Source organism: Trachurus trachurus, assembly GCF_905171665.1.
Source record: "Trachurus trachurus genome assembly, chromosome: 4".
Taxonomy (NCBI): Eukaryota; Metazoa; Chordata; class Actinopteri; order Carangiformes; family Carangidae; genus Trachurus; species Trachurus trachurus.
In genome coordinates this window covers 26,557,579-26,579,737 of record NC_139898.1, presented here as the reverse complement: position 1 = coordinate 26,579,737, position 22,159 = coordinate 26,557,579, and the positions used below count along the sequence as shown (strand labels likewise).

General features: G+C 43.1%; 1 protein-coding gene across 2 annotated transcripts in view; it reads right to left on the bottom strand.

Moving 5' to 3' along the window:
* Positions 1–2,767: 2,767 nt before the first annotated feature.
* The window catches only part of syde2 (synapse defective 1, Rho GTPase, homolog 2 (C. elegans)), a 46,154-nt gene continuing 26,762 nt past the window's right edge, over positions 2,768–22,159 (bottom strand). For both annotated transcript variants that reach the window (XM_083970797.1, XM_083970796.1), the window contains exons 5-8: positions 20,413–20,539; positions 10,896–11,077; positions 9,254–9,485; positions 2,768–4,923 (exon numbers count right to left, since the gene is read on the bottom strand). In XM_083970797.1, the coding sequence (XP_083826923.1) occupies positions 4,175–4,923; positions 9,254–9,485; positions 10,896–11,077; positions 20,413–20,539 (1,290 nt within the window). In that variant the 3' untranslated portion in view covers positions 2,768–4,174. The remainder of the gene's footprint in view (positions 4,924–9,253; positions 9,486–10,895; positions 11,078–20,412; positions 20,540–22,159) is intronic.

Genomic DNA, 22,159 nt, shown 5'->3' with positions numbered 1-22,159 from the left:
TGTACTCTGCTGAGGTTGGGTTACGATTGCTCCCACAGCAAAGAGACAAATCTACAAAAACAGAAGAAAAGGGTCCATTTTCCTGAAGTTAAGGTAATCTGTTCCCAATGGTTTTCAATAAAACAAAAACAGTCTTCGGGATTGTTTGGGAAAATGCGGCTGCAGGACTGAGTCATTTCACCAACAGCGATATGTCTGCTGAACCGCATGCAGATTAGCAGATAATGCATTAAAAATGTCCAACCAAAGTTTTTTATGAATGTATTCCAGGCCTGTTCATGTGCGTAGGAGTGAGAAGACATTAACTGTGCATAACCACAAATCTGTTGTGCAACATGTTGTGCAAAGCTAATCCAGGAAAGCAAGCATAATAAGTCCCTGTCACTGGTAAAAAAAGAAGAAGAAAGACACACAGACAGGCTACATGTGAATGTAAAATAATATACTTTATTATGACCATACATTTCTCAGGATCAATACAAAGCAATTTTCTGTTTTGTTTAGCGATGCTTTTCACGTGGCTTTTTTCTCTCCAAAGGACAAAGAGGACAAGACAGAGAAAAAGTAATGCAGGTGTTTGCTGTCGACAGAGGAATGCATTGATAATGAAATTGGATGTTGTGGCTCTAGCCCCAAGGCTGGATCCTTGAGCAACAGATGATCTGACAGAACCGCGCTGCCTAAAAGAGGCTTCATGATGAATTTAGACTTCTTATCATGAAAAACCACAAAAAAAGAAGAGAGAAAAAAGACATCTACTGTAGCTTCAATGCTTCCTTTGAGGGCTTCCTACTAAAAAACATCTCAATCAAATTAGATTTTTTGAAATGTGTTTTGGCAGCTTTCAGATCTTTGAAAAGAAAAAAAAAAGAATCTTCAAATTTCGATTAAGGATCTGAAAGATATCAAAGTCTGGCCGTCGACACTCCACACTGACTTCTTTAAATGAGGCCCTGGTTGTTTTTGTGTTGCCTGGGCAGACAGATGGTTTCAAAGGAACCCCGCTGAAAGTCGCTTTTCACCAGAGCCGCTTGGGCTGACAGCAGCAGCAGCAGCAGCAGCAGCCACAGCTTCACCAGGAAGCAGTGGGATCATGAAGAGATATCATGCAGGATGGCGAGAGAAAAGTGAAATTGTCTTATTTTGTAAATTCTAAACTTTTTTAATGATATATTGACTCAATGATAATCAAGTGTTTGTGTAATATCAATCCACGTTTTCACAAATTCATGCTTGTAGCCTAATATTAGGCCCTCTTAGAACCATGACCATTACAAATTGTGTTTTTTTCTCACAATTTTCTGGTTTTAACAGACCAAATAAATCAATAGAGAAAATACTTGGAGAGTCAGAAGTTGCACCAAACAGGGTCTGTCTGGCTGCCTCTGAGTCCTCTGGAGAAAAAGCTTGAACAATGCAATTACATCTGTCTATTGGAGGTACAAGGTGACGAACAAACCAGCATACATAACAAAATATTCTTTTTACACATAAATATCAAATACAAAGGCAGATGAGAAGAAGCCTTGTTTATGTCAGTAAAGCTTTTGACCATGCAACGTTCAGTACCTTAAAAAAAAAAAAAAAAACACATGAACACAGCTTAGTCCACCAGAGACACAAAACAATGTCAAATATATACACAATATAACAAAAATAACAATATCACTTTTTCTGCAAGAGCACGATTTTATCATATATTTTACAGCTAAAGTTGTACCATTAGTCCAGCACATTAAGATGTGTACAGGTAGCTTGAAGGGAGGAAAAGCGACTATTGCTACAAGTCAACACTACGAGGTCATCGGAAGTACTTAAATACGCCATTGAAACAGAAGCTGTAAAAATAATATACTCCGAATACATTTATATAATTATATACACATACATATAGGTTAAATACTGATCATTCTGAATCCCTGGATTGCTGAAAACGTCCTTTGTCGATTTAGGCAGCTAGCTATTTAGTCGCACTAACTGAAGCCCAGCGCTGACAGTTCCCATCGCTGCTATGAAAGTTGTGCTTCACATTCGGGCTGTTTCTAGTTCACGGTTTTTACCAGAAACTGGGAGAAGAAGCAGAAGGATTTTAAAGCAATATAGTTTGATGTTGTGGGGATAACAACGCACATTCAGGTTCTTGTCGAGAACAGTTAAATGAGAAGATCGAATATCGGTCTGTAGGCCAAATGTTGCTAAATAAAGAGCCTGTAAAACCACAAGTTCTCTTCTTGTGTCTTGCAATAATAATATGTTATTGAGTGTAAATTTTTACTTTCTTGGCAAACTGAAATTAAAATTGATAAAAAATTATATATTTATTGAATCACTTTTTACTATTAAAGTAAAAATTATGGATTTTGAATAAACTGAACATGATATTTAGCTGTTTCTGATACCTGTCTTTATGCTAAGCTAAACTAAGTTACGGTAACAGTCTTCAGGCTTTTTCTTAATATTTAACGTACAGACACGGGAGTGATATTGATCTTCTCATCTCACTTTGGGCATGAAAGTGAATACAATTTTTTTCCAAAATGTTGAACTTTTTCTTTCAAGCCTAAAACTGAACTCATGAATACCATATGAAACGTGCGTTTTCTCTCTTTTTTGTTGCTTGCTTAAAATCAAACACATCTCTTACTGTACACTTGTGAACAGAGATAAACAGAGACACAACTGTTAGTCACCTTATCTCAACAGTAGATGGGTGTCTAGACATTGAAAAATATTGATCAAAGTAAAATATATTTCAACCCCATATGTCTTTTATGGGCTAGTTATATTTTAGAGGAGGTTTCAGTGGCGGCTGTCGCGGTCCACAGCCACAATATTTATTTTACTGCATGATCTATAATGACAATCTACACTACTGCCTGCCTCATAAGTGCATTATTGTTGTACAACATTTAGTGTTTCATACCTCAATAGAAAAGCTCTCTGCTGCCTTAAACAAGGAAATCCACCTTGAAATAATAAATTCCTCCTAAAATCTTGGTTTGCATTTAAGGAACGCTCCGTTGATTTAGTATATTTATCAACAGGAGTTCAATATGACCTTATGAAACAGTTAAATCTACTATGGCTGAAGGAGAAAAGGCAAAATTGATCTAATTTAATAAAAAAGATAAAGTTACAAGAGAGAAACTGGATGAAGTTTGAAACTCTGGAAACTTTTTTCCCCCGTTCAGCACTAGAGACAAATGTTCTGGTCAATATCAGTGGGATTCAATAAAATATCGGAACATATTTCTTCTGCAGCCAAAAACGACAGAGGGGCTGCCTCGGACCCACCGGATGGTTTTGTTATCTTTGCACATTTTTATATTAATTTAATTACTTAATTACATCTTTTTTTGCTGGAAACCACTTCTTAATTGAAAGCTCTAATGTATCCCAGATTTTTTCCTACCACTGAAAGGATGTGGAAAATGTCCCACGTCCAGATGCTGCCTCACATTCTGCCAAGAAAGAGGGGGGAAACTCTGGAAGTACTGGGATGTTATAATATGAAAATGGAGGATAAAGAAGAGTGGATAAATGTAATCTATCAGTAACTTCAATCTGCATTAGTAGAGCCTTATAGTGCCCAGAGTTGAGCCTTATTCTTGTGTAAAAACTCACAGAGGCCGTCCTGTTTCGATGCTTACACCGTATCAAGATCAGAGGAGGAGATGCATTTTATTCCAGGGTGGATTCTCATCTCGACGTACCACCTTCACACAATTAAGGCACCTTTTAAACCCCTGAGGGGTCAATGGGTTCTTCTAATAAGAAGAGAAGCAACAATAACAACATGGAACACAGAACTGGACTGAAACAAACAAACCAACAACACGACATGGAGTAAGACAGTCAACAAAATAAAAAGGGAAAATAAAAACATTAGGAATGTCTATGGGTAAGGTACAAACGTCAGAAGTGCCCCGTTACAATTTCTTCTTCTCATCTTCGTCATCCTTTTCGTTTTTTTTTTTTTTTTACAGCAGCACTGCACGCCACATTGCCATGGTCACCTCGAAAGATCTCCGCGGCAACCCTGTGGCTGTATCCTGAAGCACCTTTGATCGGTAAAGATCTTCCCCAAACCTCATCAGGCTCTGTGAGAGTGTGTGATGTGATATATGTGTATGTGTGTGTGTGTGAGAGAGAGTGTGTGAGTGTGGTATAGGAGTCAGTATCCGACGTTGAGCTTGTTCTTGTTGAGCTCTCTCTCCAGGTTTCCTATCAGAGTGTCGATGCTCTCCTGCAGGTCCCTCAGGTTCACTCTGTTGCTCAGCACGGGGCTGATGTCCTGGATCTTCATGTAGGCCTGGTACGTGTGCTCTTTGGGCAGCCGCGGCGGCAGGATGTGGTCGCACACCCTCTCCTCTTCCTCCTCCTCCTCCTCCTCCTGCTCCTCCTCGCCCTCATCATCTTCTTCTAACGGCTGCCCGGTGCCCGAACTATCATTCTCTCCCTGCTTCTCCTTCTCCTCTGTCTCCTCTGCTGTCTCCTCTTCCTCCTCCTCCTTCACCACCTCCTCTCTTGGAGGTTGGTCCTGTTCGGTGGGTTCGTACTGCTCCTTCGGCGCTTTATCCTCCTCTGCGTTGTCATCAGACTTCCCCTCCTCGGCTGCTGCCTCCGTGTCCTCCGAGGGAACGTCATCGTAGTCCGCCTCCTCTTTGCTGGGGGGCAGCAGCAGCAGCATTTCAGAGGGGAAGTAGCTCTCGCCGCAGCGGCTCCAGTCTCCGGCGTAGCGGTTGCTGGGGCTGTCCAGGCGACCCGGTCTGGGCCGCAGGACGCCCGCTATCTCCGCCTCGCTGAGGTTCAGGACCTGGGGGCGCTCCTTCCTCCGCCGCAGAGGAGGAACCACCAGGAAGTCTGACGAGGCCGGCGCCAAGGAGGCTGAGAGGGAGTCTGTGGGTCTATGTGGGTCTATGACTGGAGGAACAGAGAGACAAGAGACAAAAGACAAGTTTTAATTTAATTTAAGTTAATCAAATGTGCATTATAAAGGCCAGTTGAACTAATACCCTTAAAGGAATAGTTTCACATTTCGGGAAACATCTCAAAGGAGGTTAAATCGAAAGCAACTGGACTTAGTTATTTGTCTAGGAAGACGTTTCACCTCTCATCCAAGAGGCTTCATCAGTTCATGTACAGATGAGAGGTGATGATGAGAGGTGAAACGTCTTCCTAGACAAATAACTAAGTCCAGTTGCTTTCGATTTAACCTCCTTTGAGATACTATGACCTGGACAAATGAGAATATGCACAGGCTTATTTCGGGAAACAAGGTTATTTGCTGTTTTTGCCAAACATTAGCTCCTCAGAAACGCTTTTTTTTAATTTTTTTTTTATCTATTGAAAGGATATTTCCCAAATTGATCAAATATTCATTTAAAGGGTTAGTTCACCCAAATTACAGAGGAAAACCATGATATTTTCTCACCCCAGTGGTGTCCAGCCATGCAGATGCTTTCAAGTTTTGTTTGCACAGGTTTTTGAAATGTCTGTCCTTGATATTTTCTTTTTAACGTAGGTTTCCAGTGCTTTGAATTTCACAAATGAAATTCTCAACACATCTGAAAACGTGCACAAAACGGAAACTATCTGCAGAGGCAAAGCTTACCAGCAAGTGACAAAATAGTCTCTCTTTTTTTTTTTTGTAAATTACATGAAGCTTTAACGTGTTACATACACCCCTGTCGGTAACGTCGTGGTGAAATCATGCCTCGGAAACAAGAACCAACCTGACACGTTTAATTCTCTACCATTATAAAAAAAATACTTCAGATTCTTTTGCCACAGAAATCTAAAATAAGTCTGCAGTTAAGTTCATGAACCCTCATATCTCAAACAGGTCCAGCCAAAAATAATTCAGATACTGTATGAACATGCCATGCCGTGCTCACAGTCAAAAACCATGCTGAAGCCAACACACCAACACACTCTGTGACTTTGGTGCCAACCTCGTACTGTTTGTTATCATCTGTTGACTAAAGCAGTATTGTATTAAATCAACTAAACTGAAACTATGTTTGGACGTTACGAAATGATCGTCTGACTGTGCTACAGAAAGGAACAGTGAGCACTCCAACACAACCAGCACAGTCCAGTTTACCTGTCTCTCTTTATCTCAGTGTACCTACACTTGTTGACACCTCTAGCTCTCCCTTACTGGATTGGACAGGAACAAAACAAAACAAAAAAAACACAAAAAGGTGTAAGAAGTTAGGGTGTTCAGTCACATAGAAGAGGAACAGCATGAAACAAAAAGGAGTTTGATTATGTCTCTGAGGGGGGAAAGATTTTACATGCTTCATAATCAGAAATACTGATGAGTTATGATCCACGTCGAGTCCAATTCAGTTCACCAGGAGTGGCAGGTGCTGATACAAGTATTTATGTGCAGCGTTTGCACGCTTTGCAACTCCCCTGAGGTTAAAGACTCGAGCAATTATCACCCTTAAAAAAACAGAAATTATCCTCCTCCTTTAAGAGGCACCGTGTTATTTCATTTCAGACATGATTCACTGATGGCACCATTGTTGGAGTTATTAGCTGTCAGCAGAGAAAATGAAGGCAAACAGAAACACTGCACCTTGACTTACAATAGGAATAATGTGCTGTGTGGGCTCATTTTCCCCTCAGTCTATTCATCAGGAAATAGACTTTCATTTCACATAAATCATGCTGGGATCAAATCTATTATTACCGATAATATATTCTATTTATTACAAATAGATAGAATATATTGAAGATTTATTTCTTTCATTTCTCTGCAGTGCTTGAAAAGTAACAAAAACAACATTTTTTTTTACTGATGAGTCATATTCCTGGTTGAATTTGTGCTGAAAAATGAAAGCATGCAGTTGAGGTAAGGTGCTAAACAAAGAGCAATGTCTGTAAAATAAACCTGAGTGGGTTTTATGTGGGTTGTGCTTTGAATGTGGTGATGCTGCTTGATTTTTAAAGCGTTACCGCACAACAATAAGAACCTAATACAAATCAAATGCAGTGGCACGCTCACCACAAACACACACTCCTCTTCTTCCTGTCAGTAAATATCTGCTCACACGTACAGTTGGCACGCTGCATAATTCACACTCAACTACAACAACACCTCCTCAGCATTTTTAGCACACATATGCTCATGCTCTCTCACACTTCCTGGGAATAGTAGTGCCAGTGATTTTATGCAGAGATGCCCCCCTCAACCCCACCGTCAGTGCTTGTCCAAAGACATGCACACTTGAGACCTGATGCCTTGGAGGCCAAAGTATGTGCGATTGTGCGTGAGAGGCGTGAAGAGGCGGCTGGAAATATCCCATAATGATTGTGAAATGTTAGGGTGAAGCTTCAGGGGCTGAGGGCTAAGGTTAAGCCTGGAATGTCTTTAATTATAGTCCAGGCCGTGCTATATGCTCTGAGCGAGGATAGCGGACAGACTGGAGGTGTCAGCGGGCGGAGTAAACAAGAAGGCCTGAACCTGGACTATGACCTGGACCGAGAGCTCTGACAAGGTTATTATTATATTATTATTATATTTTGGTTTCGTTCTCAACCCATCCGATTCCTAGCACAACTCCATCAAGAAACCCTGTTCTGGTCTTGCATTGTTGCATCTTCATCCATTTTATCCATCCATAAATAGTCTTTTTTGTTGTTTTTATAGTAGTGTCATGTTAATTGTCTCTCTTTGTAGTTTTTTTGTCTGTTGGTTTCTGTTGGATACATGTGTTTGTTGTATGTGTTTTTCCTGTTTTATGAATTATGTTGTTACGTCCTTGTGTTCATTTTAATGGCTTTTAACACCTTGCCAGGAGGACTACAGTCGGAAACTAGCTGTTGGCTAACACTGGCACCTTTACATTTTATTTTGTTCATTAATGTGCATTGTCCTCCTTAAATAAATAAATATATATAAAATATAAATATAAATATTACAGGTGGTTACAGGCAGTAGCTGCATCAGCATCAGGTGCAGACAGGAACTGATGATGAAATGATGTGATCAAACAGCAAACTTCCTCCCACCTTCCTACAGTATGTCAGTGTCAACTTCCCTGTTGAGCTTTTAAAAAAAATCCACTTGCGCTTCCACTCAGCTACCTGCAATTATAGGATTGACAAACGCTGACTTATTCAGTCTCTCTCTCTCTCTGATGCACAGTAAGGGTGGAGGTTGCTCCACTGCAGCGGTTTACACAGAACCGGTTCAACGTGGGAGTTAAACTCAGAGGGACAGACACAAACACGGTGTCAGTGCTCCGTCCGACATCCATCGATCAGCAGGTTTTTTTTTTTTTTTTACAGGACTTAGAAAACAGTCTCTCTTTCTGTACCTCCTGAATGAGGAAACACAGAGCTGACTGAGACTTTGAGATGGCTGCATGTTTAAAATTGGATGATGTTTATAAAAAGTGGTAGGCTAACAACCCAAAGAGGTTAGAACAGGCAAAGTGCCAACAGCTGCACCGCAGGATTTTGTCCTGAGAGCACTAATGGATTCTTAAATGGCAGTATCTGTTCAATCTGTGCGTAGGCAGAACATACACAGCTACATTAAGTGACATTTTGGTTAATTTCCTCACGCCGCTGAGGCTCTAACGCACTGATTAGAGAGGAGGTGAACAGAAATTCCTAAAAAAAAAAAAATCGAGCTCAACAGTTTAGAAACATTTCAACTTCACTGCTGTGACCAATATAAATGTTCCATCGTCTGCTGCTCTCTCATCATTCTCAGCTCCCTCCTGAATAATCTCTGGATTCCTTCATGTCTCACACTGAGCAGACAGCTGCAGCTGGCACGGAGCAGCTGTGCAGGCAGACAGATGACCTGCGCTGTTGAGCGAGGCTGGTACTGGGTGTCTGTCCTTGGCTTTGCCGATTTATCTTAAAGGCAGCGGGGCCACGCCTTGAAACTTTGGTTTACATTAGGGTTTTAGTGGCTTTGGCTCTGATTGGCTCAGCCCGCCAACCATGAAGTACTCTGTGGAGGGTTTTCATCTCCTGGGAGCCAACAGATGGTGGCCAATAGCTATCAGCTGTACTTGTGCCAGTGTTGGATGACCTCAACGATCAAAGCACAACCCAATCCCCACAACAGTCGCTTTGTAGAGCTGAACCACAGAGCTGCTGCTGATCTGTACGAGCCCCTGGGGCTTTAGACAGTTCCCGACACCACAGACGTGTATACCCTGACTGTAAAACAAAAAAGATGTTTTATCAGGCCATGGCAACAAAATAAAACACTTTGATTGCTCACCTGGCCAGAGCTGCAGCAGGTAGTGCAGGACCTCGATGTGCTTTTTGAAGTGCAGAGCGCTGGCCAGCTCCTCGGAGTCGATGAAGACTCGGTTGGTGTGGCAGGACGCCTCCTGACGCTGGCTCAGCAGCACCGGGCCGAAACACACCGCCAGGTTCTGACACGTCATCTTGTTCACCTCCTGGTAGGACGCCACCAGCTTCAGGTGGTCCAGAAGCTTCCGCAGCGTCATCTGATCCACACACACACACACACAAAAGACAACATAAGAGATGTTAGTATTGTGATTTATAGTTGCACTGGCAGCAGAAGAGCTACTAAAGAAGGCAAAAATGTTCATGATAATGCTCCAATTAGGTCTTAGTGTAACAGCTATGATAATCGCATTAGCAGAAACATCATGCTGCAGTCAGAAAACGTTACGAAGGAAGGAAATTCTGACATTTTGTTTGGAAACTTTAACCAGCGGAGCCTTTAAATGATTATTCCAAGTGGGATTCCTGCAGGAAAAAATGTTCCTGGAGTTATCTGATCTCACGTGGATCACTCTGCAGCAAAACTGAGCACACACTTGTCCTGGTTCTCATTAGGAAAACAGTTTTATTTTCTGCACTGCAGGACCTTAAATCCATTAGACATGTGTAACAAAGACTGGAGCATTTATTTCTTGCTGACAGTGAGTTTCTCTCTGTTTGTCTCTCACTGTCGCCGACACTTACAGCTGCGACTTATTGTCATTAGTGCCTGAATATTCACAGAGCTGGAACAATAAATTAGCTGAGCAGACACTGTTAAAGGGATAGTTCAACATTTTGGCAAATTGGCCCATTGCCATAATCCCTATAGTTTTAGGAATAGGCTTGTTACCTTTAATTGTCGGTGCAAGCTATTTTTAGAACGGCGGAGCAGAGCCGCGAGCTGCTCAGAGCTACACTACGGAGGCTAATGGGATTTCTTGGTTTCCCTCATCAAACTCATCAAATACACAATCCAACAACTCCAAGTTGTGACCTGCACATTCACCACGCTATGAGATAATAACAGAACGTTACGAGACAGAGTTGTTTTCAAGGTAAAAACTGCCCCCGACGGGAACGTGCATCAGCGGTTTTGCGTGAATTTACCTCGAAAACAACTCCAAAAATGTTGAACTATCCTTTTAAATGGTAGATACACTGAGAATAGCATTTGTATCAGCCAGTAAAATAAGTTGCAGTACATGAAATACTAAGATATAATTGTAGTAGTAGAAAATCACTGCCTCATTATTCTGAAAGAAACATATTTAATAGATCCTTTAAATATTTGTACAATATAATAAGGATATATGAGACACCCTGGCGACTGAGGGGTTAAAACTCCACTTATGGGCTCTCAGACCGCTGTTTGTTTATTTCTTTTTTTTTTCACTTTGTGTGGTTCATCATTAATCTAAAAATCCCTAAATGAAAAGATGTGGACAGAACATCGTGTGGTCAGTGCGCCACCACCACTAATATCAGCCAGTGTATGAACCTGCGTAACAGAAATCAAACATAGTAATCTCGACATCATAACCATCATTATCTACGCCACAATTATTGCCTTTCACCAGTTTGCCTTTCTGTTACGACTACTACGAGAGTCAGTTCATCGTCCTCACCCTCTCCACGTCCGGCAGGTTCTCCAGCAGGCCGACCGTGTGCTCCGAGTCGGCCTGGTCGTTCTCGCAGCCCGACGCTCCCATGCGCAGAGGCCTCACCGCCATGGACTCCAGCACGGCTTCATACAGATGCTTGGTGATCAGAGGGTAGGGCAGCTCTCGTAGGTAGTCCTTCAATACTCCTGAGGAGAGGCAGACAATGTAGCAGGAGAGGGAGGGAGGATGTTAATAAAAAGAATAATAAAAAACCATCTCTGTGCAGCAGATCTGAGGGTCATTCATTGTAGAAGTAGCTCTTTCTCTTCCACGCTGCAGCAGACAAATCACTAGCCACACATCTTTATGAAGCGCTGCCTGCCACTGAGAAATGAAAAGCTTTTTATTTCCCCGTCTCCTTTTCACAAATGAACCTGGCGCGGTCTCTTGGCTGCTAAATCGAGGTGCCATTGTTTCCTCGGGTGATCCTGTGGCGTCTCTGCCGGGACGCCCTGATCAGAGCCAGGCGGCGGCGGTGAGACTCTGCAGGCCAAACAGTGTTCAGAGAGACCGGTGTCTGTGACGGTGCATTCACACCTGTGACCTGTCACACCCGCAGTTCAGACACACACACACACACAGCAACACATGAAACCCACGCTGTCTGTCTCCACTAAGCCCCTCAAACAGCCCTGGCATGTCTTTTCATCAAAGCCAAAGGGAGGTGGGGGGGGAGAAAAAAAAAAGATAATAAATACGGGAATAAAAAAAGGCTCTTGGCAGTGTGACAGCTCTTTGTGGTGAGTGTCTGCTCCCTTTTCCCTGCATGAAGCCGGATCAGTTTCCAGAGAAGACCGGGGGCTGTGTAATCAGCAATATTAGTTATGCACCAATGTAACTCACACTGTCGGTCTGTATGAAACTAAATGACTCTCATATAAAATTAGTGTGTCGTCGGTTCAGCCAATTAGAAAGTGCACACAAAGCAACTTCCTGTTCTCCCAACTGCAACTTTAATGGTAGTTTTTGATCATATTTGACTTGATCCACAAATAGAAACGCCTGTGAGTGAGCATCAGTAGCAGGCAGATCAGTTGTCCTGTGCTGCTGCAATCGAACGCCAGCAAACACAATACTCCGATCAATACATCCCCACTGCACCACACTGAGCTGCAGTGCTGCTGCTGCTGCTGCACTGCTCATCTGCAAAGACTTTCAAACTGCTGCAAACACTTGCTGCTGTTGACTGAGCAGCCTTAAACCCTCACCTGGCTACGGTCCATCCCCGTCTCTTCAGGACGGCTTTGTTGAGGAGTAATCACGCTGCCGCTGTTCTGCAACGTTGTCTTTCACCTTCTTATCTTATCTTATCTTATCTTATCTGCCGCCCCGGTTCAAACATGCACCAGAACGACCAGAGTGAGAGATTTCCTGCCCCGTGATGTTGGCAACTTTGTGACCGTGACGAGTTTTCTACATCAGTTGCTTGTGCGAACATGTTCATCATGATGATGTGTCCTCTGGGACTAAATGTGAAAGCTGCTGATGGTGATGGCATCTTCGATCCCTCTTACACAGTGTCTGCTTCTCATGTGTGCTGCTTTCTAATGCTTCTTCTTTCTATTTATATGCAGCATGATATTGATTATTGATCCTGATAGTGGCTGAGCTATAACTTTTCTTTTGGTTGCAGTTTCATGCTGCTGACTTATGCAGTGAAATATCAACATTCAGATTGTATAGCACATGATTTGGCAGTTTTCTCATTTAGAGAGTACAACAACAGTATGTTAAAGTATTGAAAAGTAAAAGTAAAAGGTATCTGTGTCAAATAGCAGCCATCGGCTATACGGCTTATCTGTGCAAGGTTGTGGGGGGGCTGGAGATAGAGATAGAGATATAGTGAGGGTGGGGTAAACCCTGCAGGTTGCCAGTGTCTCACAATGCCAACGTATAGAAACAAACGACAACACAAACAACGACTGTGGGAGGAAGCAGGAGAACCTGAAGAGAATCCATTCAGTCACAGGGAGGATATGCAAACTCCACACAGGAAGCGATCAAACCCAAAACCTTTTTGCTCAGCACCGCAACAACTTGCCGCACTACAGACACACACAGTCTTCCTTTAAATTCCCAAAGCAGTGACAAAATCTCTGCAGCTTTCAGCGCAGACTGTGATTATGATGCTGGAAATATCGTCGCCTGCCTCTGCATCACTGGGTACCCGAGGTGTTTTTCCTCTTTGCCTCCCGCCTTCTATTTACAGAAAACTGCAATAAGATTCACAGTAAATCCACTGACGTCCCCTTAGGCCCAGCGAGGAGAACGGAGGGCACAACTTAACACGTTAACTTTTTAATCCCAGTAAGTCCCCGCTCTGCTCTTTAAGCGAGCCCGAGGCTTAACACTCCTCAGTCTATTCCTAGCTGCTGTTGTCGGTGCATCGCACCTCAGTGTCTGGAGAATAAACAACAAAGGTACACTTTTCAAAACAAAGCTGTGACGTCATCACTCGTAGGTGATGACACCCTCAAATGTCCCGTCTTCTTCTTCTTCTCCAGCTGCTCTGACGGGCACCAGCAGCCTTTGAATCCCGGATTAGAGGGAGGAGGATGGATCGAAAATCAGTTCAGTGCTACACCACAATTAGGATTAGGTTAGCACAGATTAGCTTTAGGTTCTGTGTCTTCACACTGACATTCAGCACGAAAAAAAAAAAACTCAACACTTATCAGGACGATAATCCACTGTAAACCTTCAGCATTAAGTTTACACTTTACCCTTGAGCAGCACGTGAGATGTGTCATTATCACACAACCTCTGCTTCTTACTGCAGGGTTTCCACAGAGCTGCTTGTGACTGGGATCATCTTGTTATAAAGGGCGATCAGCAGCACTCACTCAGACACAGCTGATCAGCTGTTTTATCTGTGCAATGTCTCAACAACAACAGAAAGGTTAGCTATTACATTTTTGTGCAGATGTTCAGGGTGAAGCTCGGTAACTTTTCTGAGACTCTGTCTTGCCATTTTGTACCACAGGCAAGAAAAAAAACTTGATTTCTCAGCATGGCTGGAACCTGTTGTCTTACTGACAGATGTATTTTCTACAGTTCTACATACATATGTATTTTTTTTCTAGTCCAATCCAATTTATTTATTGATCATATTTTAAACCAACTAGGTTGATTGCTGTCAGAGCCAAAATTAGAGGTGCACATTAATTTTGGTACAGGTAATTATCAGCCCGATACTGGCCAAAAATTATCGGCAAAATACACAGATAAGTCAGATAATTAAATTGCCGATAACTAGAGCTAATTATAGTCAGCCAACATTGCCTTGATTTCACTCATTATCAGTTTAATAAATGTTGATACTTGAAGAGTCAGAACTGTTCTTGTTTTTGTTGTGATTACAGTAGAGATGTCGGCTATATTATATTGTTAAGTCAGATGCAGAGCTATAGTGGTAAATTCATTTTTACTCTCTACATCTTAGCCTTTCTTAACCTCTGGCATGCATTTAAACAATTAAAAATATTGTTGGTTATCAGTTTCAGCATCAGTTATGTGCTACTGTATACTCTTCTCTGCTCAAGTCAGAGATAAGTATAGTATTACAATTAGCTGTGACTATAAATGCTGTGATATGTGGTATTTAACCACTCTTCTCTTTCTTCTGCATCCCCTCCTCTGAACTACAGATGAAACAGGTCCTGACACTGACACCCACACACACATTCTCTAGTCTACACACACACACACACACATACACACACATACATGCAGAAATGTTGCGTATCCCTGAGGCCGTTGGTATTAACTCTGAAGAAAAACAACCCATACCCAAAAAAGACACAGGCGTTCTGTGTCAGCCCGCCCCATCTCAGGTAGACCAACACAATGACAGCTCTAAGTCAGCGGGGTCAGACTTTAACACGGCTTCAGGCAAACACACACACACACACACACACACACACACTCAAAGCTTGATAAAAAAGAAAAAAAAATGCCCCTGCAATTAAACACGTCCCCCCTGGCCTGTTGGAGCCGGCGGAGGCGATCTGTGGCTGCATGTTTCCATTTTGTTTTAGTTCTGATTCACACTGATGAACGCTCCTGGGTTCTTGGTATGAGCACAGTGTGATAAGCAAGCGCACACATAAACACAAGTTACATTCAGTCTCCTTAACGCTTCCCTGGACACGCTGATTTCCAAAACAGATTACGCAGAAATTCCTTTGTGAACATCCTCCTGCTTCCCGTTGTCAATCTTTAGCACGACTGTACAGAGATAATAATAATCAGCCTGCTTCATCACAGGAAAACAGGGCTGCTGCTGCTGCCTGGGAGCAAAGAGTGGCCATGTGTTTTTATCCTTATCTCTGCAAAGTAAAGCTTTTTTTTTTTTTTTGTTACTCGAGTGTGCAAATAAAAAGCAGAGAAGTACCACTTTCCTTCACATGTAAACTCAGGCATGGCGGACCCTGTGACCTTCCCTCTCCCTCTCTTCCCGTGCTGTGAGGCAGCAGATTCATCTGGAAACAACAACGGCGACTGTTTCACGTTAGCGTCGCCTTAGAAAACAAAGCAGGCCGTCGCCTCATCCCCTCACATGCAACGTATGAAAATATCACGCACTATTTCTATTGCAATAAAAAACAGGAAACACACCAGACTTGTGTGTCTGTGTGTGTATGTGTGTGTGTCTCTGTGTGCACTGTGCACATGGTGTTTGTCTGATGTGAGGAGAAATACAGGCATCCAGGTAAATCATTAGCCTGCTATGAGTCAGTGTTAGTGTTTACTTTAGCGTCTTAGCCCCTGATCAACACTCACACACACACACACACATGTTCAGTGAAACGTGAACACACACACACACTTTTACACACACACAAGGTCATGGGCTCGGGGGTGAACAGGTGTGCTTCCCCTGCAGGTGCCTTTCTCTTTTTCACAGCCAAGCTGACAACAAGCGCACGCTGAGTGTCTGTTCCCTCACAGTCAAAGTGCTGGGGCTTGGCTTCATATGAATTATACACACACACAGACAGACACACACAGACACACACACACCTAACAGGCTGAAGGAGACTGAGCAGAGAGGAACATACAATACTGTGGTGGTCCTGAACCTCCAATCAGCTCATCCATGAAGCCCGGTCGGAGACGCGGCTTAAGACGACGGCAGCTTGAAGTATTTTGATGTAAACAGTTTTCTTTCAGTGTTTTTAAATGTGCCACCAAACACTACAAGGCACACAATGCACTGGGGCACGGCTCTACCTTTGACCTCTTGTTCAAACAAAGCGGAAGGTCACTCCTCTTGTCAGCGCTGCAGTCAACGCCTCGCCCCCGGAGAACAAACGGGGGTTTGTTCTCCTGTCCTGCCCCCCCTCCTCCCTGCTGCCCTGCACGCCCCCACAGCACTAGGGGGGGCCAGAGGAGACGTGTGTGTGTGTGTCTCTGCCTCTTCCACTGACATGGTAAAGCTTTACACTGCGGTGTGCTGCTTCAAACTTTCCGTAGCCACACTCAACCCCCCCCATCCTCCTCGCCTCCTCTCCCCAAAAAAACAGAACAACCTCAAAACGAGCTATAAACCCCAACTCAACTCTGCAGCTCTTACTACGCCACAAGTGGATTCATCAGAAATTTGTCCACAACCGGGGTTTTCGGGCCCCGACCCCGCCAGTTTAAGAAATATTCTGACACCCACACAGGCCCGGAGCTCTTTGTAAAGTGGTTGCCTGCTTCCCTGGCCGGCCCAGGGTTCAGCTAATCCCCCATGCATGAGCCAAATACCATCTGTGTTTGTTCGGCAACAAAGGGGGCACTTGTTAATGACTTTCCATGTCTTCACTGGAGTACTGCCGAGGGTGGGGGGCAACGAAGGGAAGTGGGCTATGGAAAAGACATGTCAGGCAAAGGCAGAATTAACAAAACCACAAACTAGGATCGATAACCGTGCTGAGCGCTGGACCGACCAGCAGGACTCAGGACACGCTAGTAGTTTTCTTTTTTTTCTTTCTTTCCTTTTTTTTTTTTTTCAGAGGACAAATACCTGAACCAGTTTTCCGTCACTGCATCACAAGTTTTCTCTCCATAGAAAAGGCCAAACAGGTCGAGCTGAGGAATTAATCATTATTCAGAGTCACTAAACCGTCCTACAACAACAAACCTTTTCACAGTGATTCTGTGTTTATTTGTTTCATCCAACCAGAAATATTTGTAAGTGTGGGAAGATAAACTGTAATGTGCTACTGATGCTCACGTATTGCTTCACCATTAACATAATAAACAAAGCTCTAAATTATATACAGTTTATAATGAATAACACTAATCTGACGGACATGCATTACACACGGCTTGGGGCTGAGTCAAGTCTTGATATTAAAATTATTGTCTCTTTAGCACCATCCATGACTAATCTGCCAAAAATTACAAAGCCGTGCTCCAGAAAAGCAGCATCTGGTGTAGAATGAACATTAAAACTATAGTTTTGAATGATAGAATAAGCAGCACTTTCACCCTTCTTTAAAGGGATAGTTCAACATTTTGGCAAATTGGCCAAAAACAACTCTGTCTCGTAACGTTCTGTTATTATCTCATAGCGTGGTGAATGTGTAGGTCACAACTTGTCCATGAGAGCGTTTTGGAGTTGTTGGATTGTGTATTTGATGAGTTTGATGAGGGAAACCAAGAAATCCCATTAGCCTCCGTAGTGTAGCTCTGAGCAGCTCGCAGCTCTGCTCCGCCGTTCTAAAAATAGCTTGCACCGACAATTAACGATAACAAACCTACTGCTAAAACTACAGGGATTATGGCAATGAGCCAATTTGCCAAAATGTTGAACTATCCCTTTAATGAATAAACTCTAAACTCTAAAAGTCTTTACAGGATTATCTAAAAAGCAGAAAAAACAAGGTCATGAATTAACTCATCAGACATTGTTTGTTTAACACACCCCATAACTGAAGTGTAAACATGTCAATCTGTGAGTCTATGGACGGTTTTATCTGCCCAACGCCCAGATTGTTGCATTTCTATCTCCACTAGTCTCTCACTATCTGACACTCTGACGTCTTCTGCTGATTCAGGAACTAATTATAGAAAGTTTAAAGTGGGGTTTATAAAAGTATCAAGTGAAATTAGGAAGGAAACTGGGCCACTGTCCTCACACATTGTTCTATTATCACCAGGAGTGAGTGAGTGGCGGTTATGAAGACCCTCTCTCTTGTCAACACCACCACGTCGTCCACAGTGTTGCAGCTGATCCACGGCACCACACTGACTCTCCCTGTGACAGTTTTTTTTTCTCAAAGTAAGTGTAACACAAACTGCTGACTGATGATAACATTGTTTGCCTTGATATTTCACAGCATGTTGCTCCTGTCGACGACATGTTTCTGTTTCCCTCTGAGTGAATAGTGATTTGAAACAACGGGACGGAGATTTGAAACAACGGAGGGCTGCGCACTGAGCATGTTTTGCAAGCTTTGGATTGAACTCTGACTCCTGGTTAATCCCTCTCACTACCTCCGCTTTTAAATTAGCCGTGTGACACAGCAGCCCTCTTAGCTCATCCGTTCGCTGGCTTGCTTATTAGCTCCTATAGTCTGAGCGCAGAGGCTCATTTTTAATCCAATATTCAGCATTATTTTTATACTTTAATTATGAATTCAGATTAGGAGGCGTTTCTTGAAACATGAGGAGATTACATTTCAAAACACTGGCAGGAAAAGTGAAACGAGGTCAGTGAAAGTGGCAGGTTTTTAACCAAATGTTTCAGGGAATATGTTTTAAGACTAAACCCATGATTATATCCCAGATGGACATTTTGCCCACCCCCCACTCTCTCTTTCTCTCTCTCTCTGCCCTCTTCCACTCACTCAGGTCCAACTGCAACAGCAACTCGCTTGGCAGAGCAAATTTAGGCAGCGAGCAAAAACCAACAATCCACGCTGGTGCTGGCCCTTTTTTTCTGACCCGCTCAACTGTTAACTGTGTTCTTTGCCCTGCCATGCAAATGCATGTGGATCAAAGCAGGCATGATAGGACGACGCCTATACGGGGCCTCTTCCCAAAACCAACAGCAGTTCCTACAATGCCCAGGGGTTTCCATGGTCTTCCTCTTTTTGTGGGAGAAAAAAAAAATCATGACAAAGACATTTTCTACTATTTTTGCCCCCCACCCCCACACCCCCAATCCCCCCAACACGCTCAAACTCTGTCACACTGCTGTAGTCACCACTCAATCCAGTGACATGGCTGTTTTCGACTCAGCGCTGTAACTCACGGTTTACATTTTTTAAGATGAGCCGCAGCTGACACCGTCTGTGAGAGGTATTTAAATTACCGGCTTTAAATAATGAGGCACGAGATGTGCAGCGCTGCTTTTGGGGGCAAGTAAACAGTGTTTACATTCCCACTGACTGCCGCCATTATGAGGCCGAATCGCTCGGCTGCTGACGAAAACATGACCTGGAAGGGACAGTACAAAGCATGTCTCAACTACAAACCTGAAGGAGAAAGAATGACCTGAATGTACAGCACGGTCTCATCTGTGTGTGTGTGTGTGTGTGTGTATGTGCGTGCATGTGTGGGCCTTTTCCCTCAGGCAGTGGCCTATCCTGGTATGTTGACTGCTGGAATGCTTTTACTACAAATCGCAGACTCACACATACACCCACGGTCGTACGTACGTGGAAGCATGTGCTGACCCATCTGCAGCGGACACGCGGGTTCAGACACGTTCACTGGGGCAACGACACAATCAGTAATACCACAACCAGGGTATTGTTGCCCCATTCTTATCAGTGTACATGTGCTCCTAAGCCTTAGTTCATTTTCACTGACACAACTTTCTTCCTTCTATTCTTCTGTAATCTGTACTATTTTACTAATTCTTACCACCTCTTTGTTTTCACAGTCTCTGTGTTTTGATATTCTTCCGGTTTCTATTAAGGTCATATTTTTCCGTTGTTTTTAGGTTGATAATTGTTGCAAAACTGTGTAAATTAAGTTTTATTATCATAATATGTGTCAGAAGCCTAAAATAAAAGTACTTTTCTCTGGCAGATGTATGATATCTATGTTTTAAAATTTGGACAATATAATGAATCTCTCTAATGTGTATCATAATTCAATTGTCTCACAATGGTCACAAGGTCCAAACTAGAGCTAATTAGGAAATCATCAAATTAAACAGCAAAGTTAATAACTTTTTATGAAATAATGCAAAAAAAAAAAAAATCACATTTCCTCAAATTGATCTGTGTTGCGATTTGTGCTGAAACTAATCAGCAGAATAATCTATCATATAAACACAAAAATGTTGATGTAGCTTCTCCAGATGAAGTACAGATGAGTACAGGTGTTTTGCAGCTGTATCCAGACATAAGAGGTTCACCAGTGCAGCTTGGCACCACCATCTCGTTAACTACCAGTTCCCAATTACGCTGAGTGTGTGTGTGTGTGTGTGTGTTGATCTTGTGCTTTGTTAGCGTGCTCAGCTCTCCAGTGCTCATCTTACCTGTGATGACATTGATGTCAGGATAGGTGTTTTCACACAGCTCCACGCCGTAGCTGTCCCTCTCGAACGCCTCACGCAGCTCCTTCTTCACTGCTGCCGACCCACACAGACGGTACAGACCCACCACCTGGAGACACACACACACAGACACACACAAGTAGGTCAAATAAACAGGCACGCATGAAGGAGTCAAACAGTTGACAGAGACACAGACATCTTTACAACCACAATCGATCAACTTCTACGTCTGTGCTCAAACAAAGTGCTGGACAGAAGCCAGAACAACTTTCAACAGAAAACTCACGTGTCTCAAAACTCTCGTCTGTTTTATCTCGACAAAACGACGGCTCATTTAATTAAACTGGTTTTTTTTTCTAATCGGTATAAGGACTCACTTTTTCCATGAGACATACAGTAAGAGGCTCAGTATGACACAGGACACTGCGACAAGCTGCTTAAAAACCAAAGTGAATCCCTCTGAGAAGCCATGACTCATCATCACTCATCACTTTAATATTCACACTTTACCATCCTAATCCTGCGTCTCCGTATTATGTTTCTATAACTGCTGGATTGTATTTCTGCTTAGTTTCAGAAGATATCATCTCACTTTCAAATCGTACAACTTTTACTTGACCGGCGGCATCACTTCTGTGAACATAGTTTCATTGTTCAGCTTATTTGAAGATGAAAATGTGTCTTGACTTGCAGCACACTGCACTCAGAGGTGTGATAGAAGTGACACGTCCTTACGACTGAACGGATAAACACGGAGCTCTTCTAAAAAAAAATGTAAAAAAATTAAAAAACAGGCTGACAGCTCAGCATTAAAAATGGAAGCGCTCAGCTCAGCTATAAACCATTTATGTTTCTTCACATACGCCTCCAGAGTTGTGACCTGAAGGAACTCTTCAACAATTTCCTTCGAGACGTCGACATTTGATAGTTGAAACTCGGCACCAGTGGTTTTCTTTGTTATGTTGGGATTAGGGCCCTGGCTGCAGACATACCATAATTTCTCCTACATGTGTCTGTCTGGTATGTGGCATAGCAGACCAACTGGTGTGGTTGCCCCGGCAACGTGTTAAGTCAGTGGGCTGTGAATGGCGGGTCGAGTCCGGATCCACACACAAACACACACACACACACACTTGTACACACACACACACACACTCTGCTGGCCTTTCCGGGCTCCAGCGTAGGAGCGCTGTTAAAGTCTCCCCGTCCCACCAGAACAACTATTCGTGAGCTCTCCATCTCGCTCCATCGTTTGAGTCGTGTTTTCTAAACCTCACACGAGAGGGAGAGAGAGGAGGACAGATTAGGCAGGGATTTGGCTTTGTGTGAGAGTAAACAGAAGTCACTGGGCACAATGAACAACAAGTCCATTCAGAAAAAAAAGGAGTCTCTCTCTCTCTTTCTCTCCGTGTTTGGGGGCGAGCCCGAGTGCAGGCGGGGAACAGCTGTTGGCAAAAAGAGGGTCCTCCTCCTCCTCCTCCTCATGCTGCTGCTGCTGCTGCTGCTGGGCAACACAACAAGCAGCACCAGCAGGGACCAATATGTAGGATCGGGGCAAAAACAATGACCACAAACCAAAACGAGTTCCCAATGTGGACACTCTGAGACCGACGGATCAATGATGGGATCTGTTGTTCTTGTTGTTGCAGCTTAAGGACTTTATAGAAACATCAAAGGAGAAGAAAGAAAAGTGCATCTGAGAGCACTAACGCCGACTCATTGACTTCCT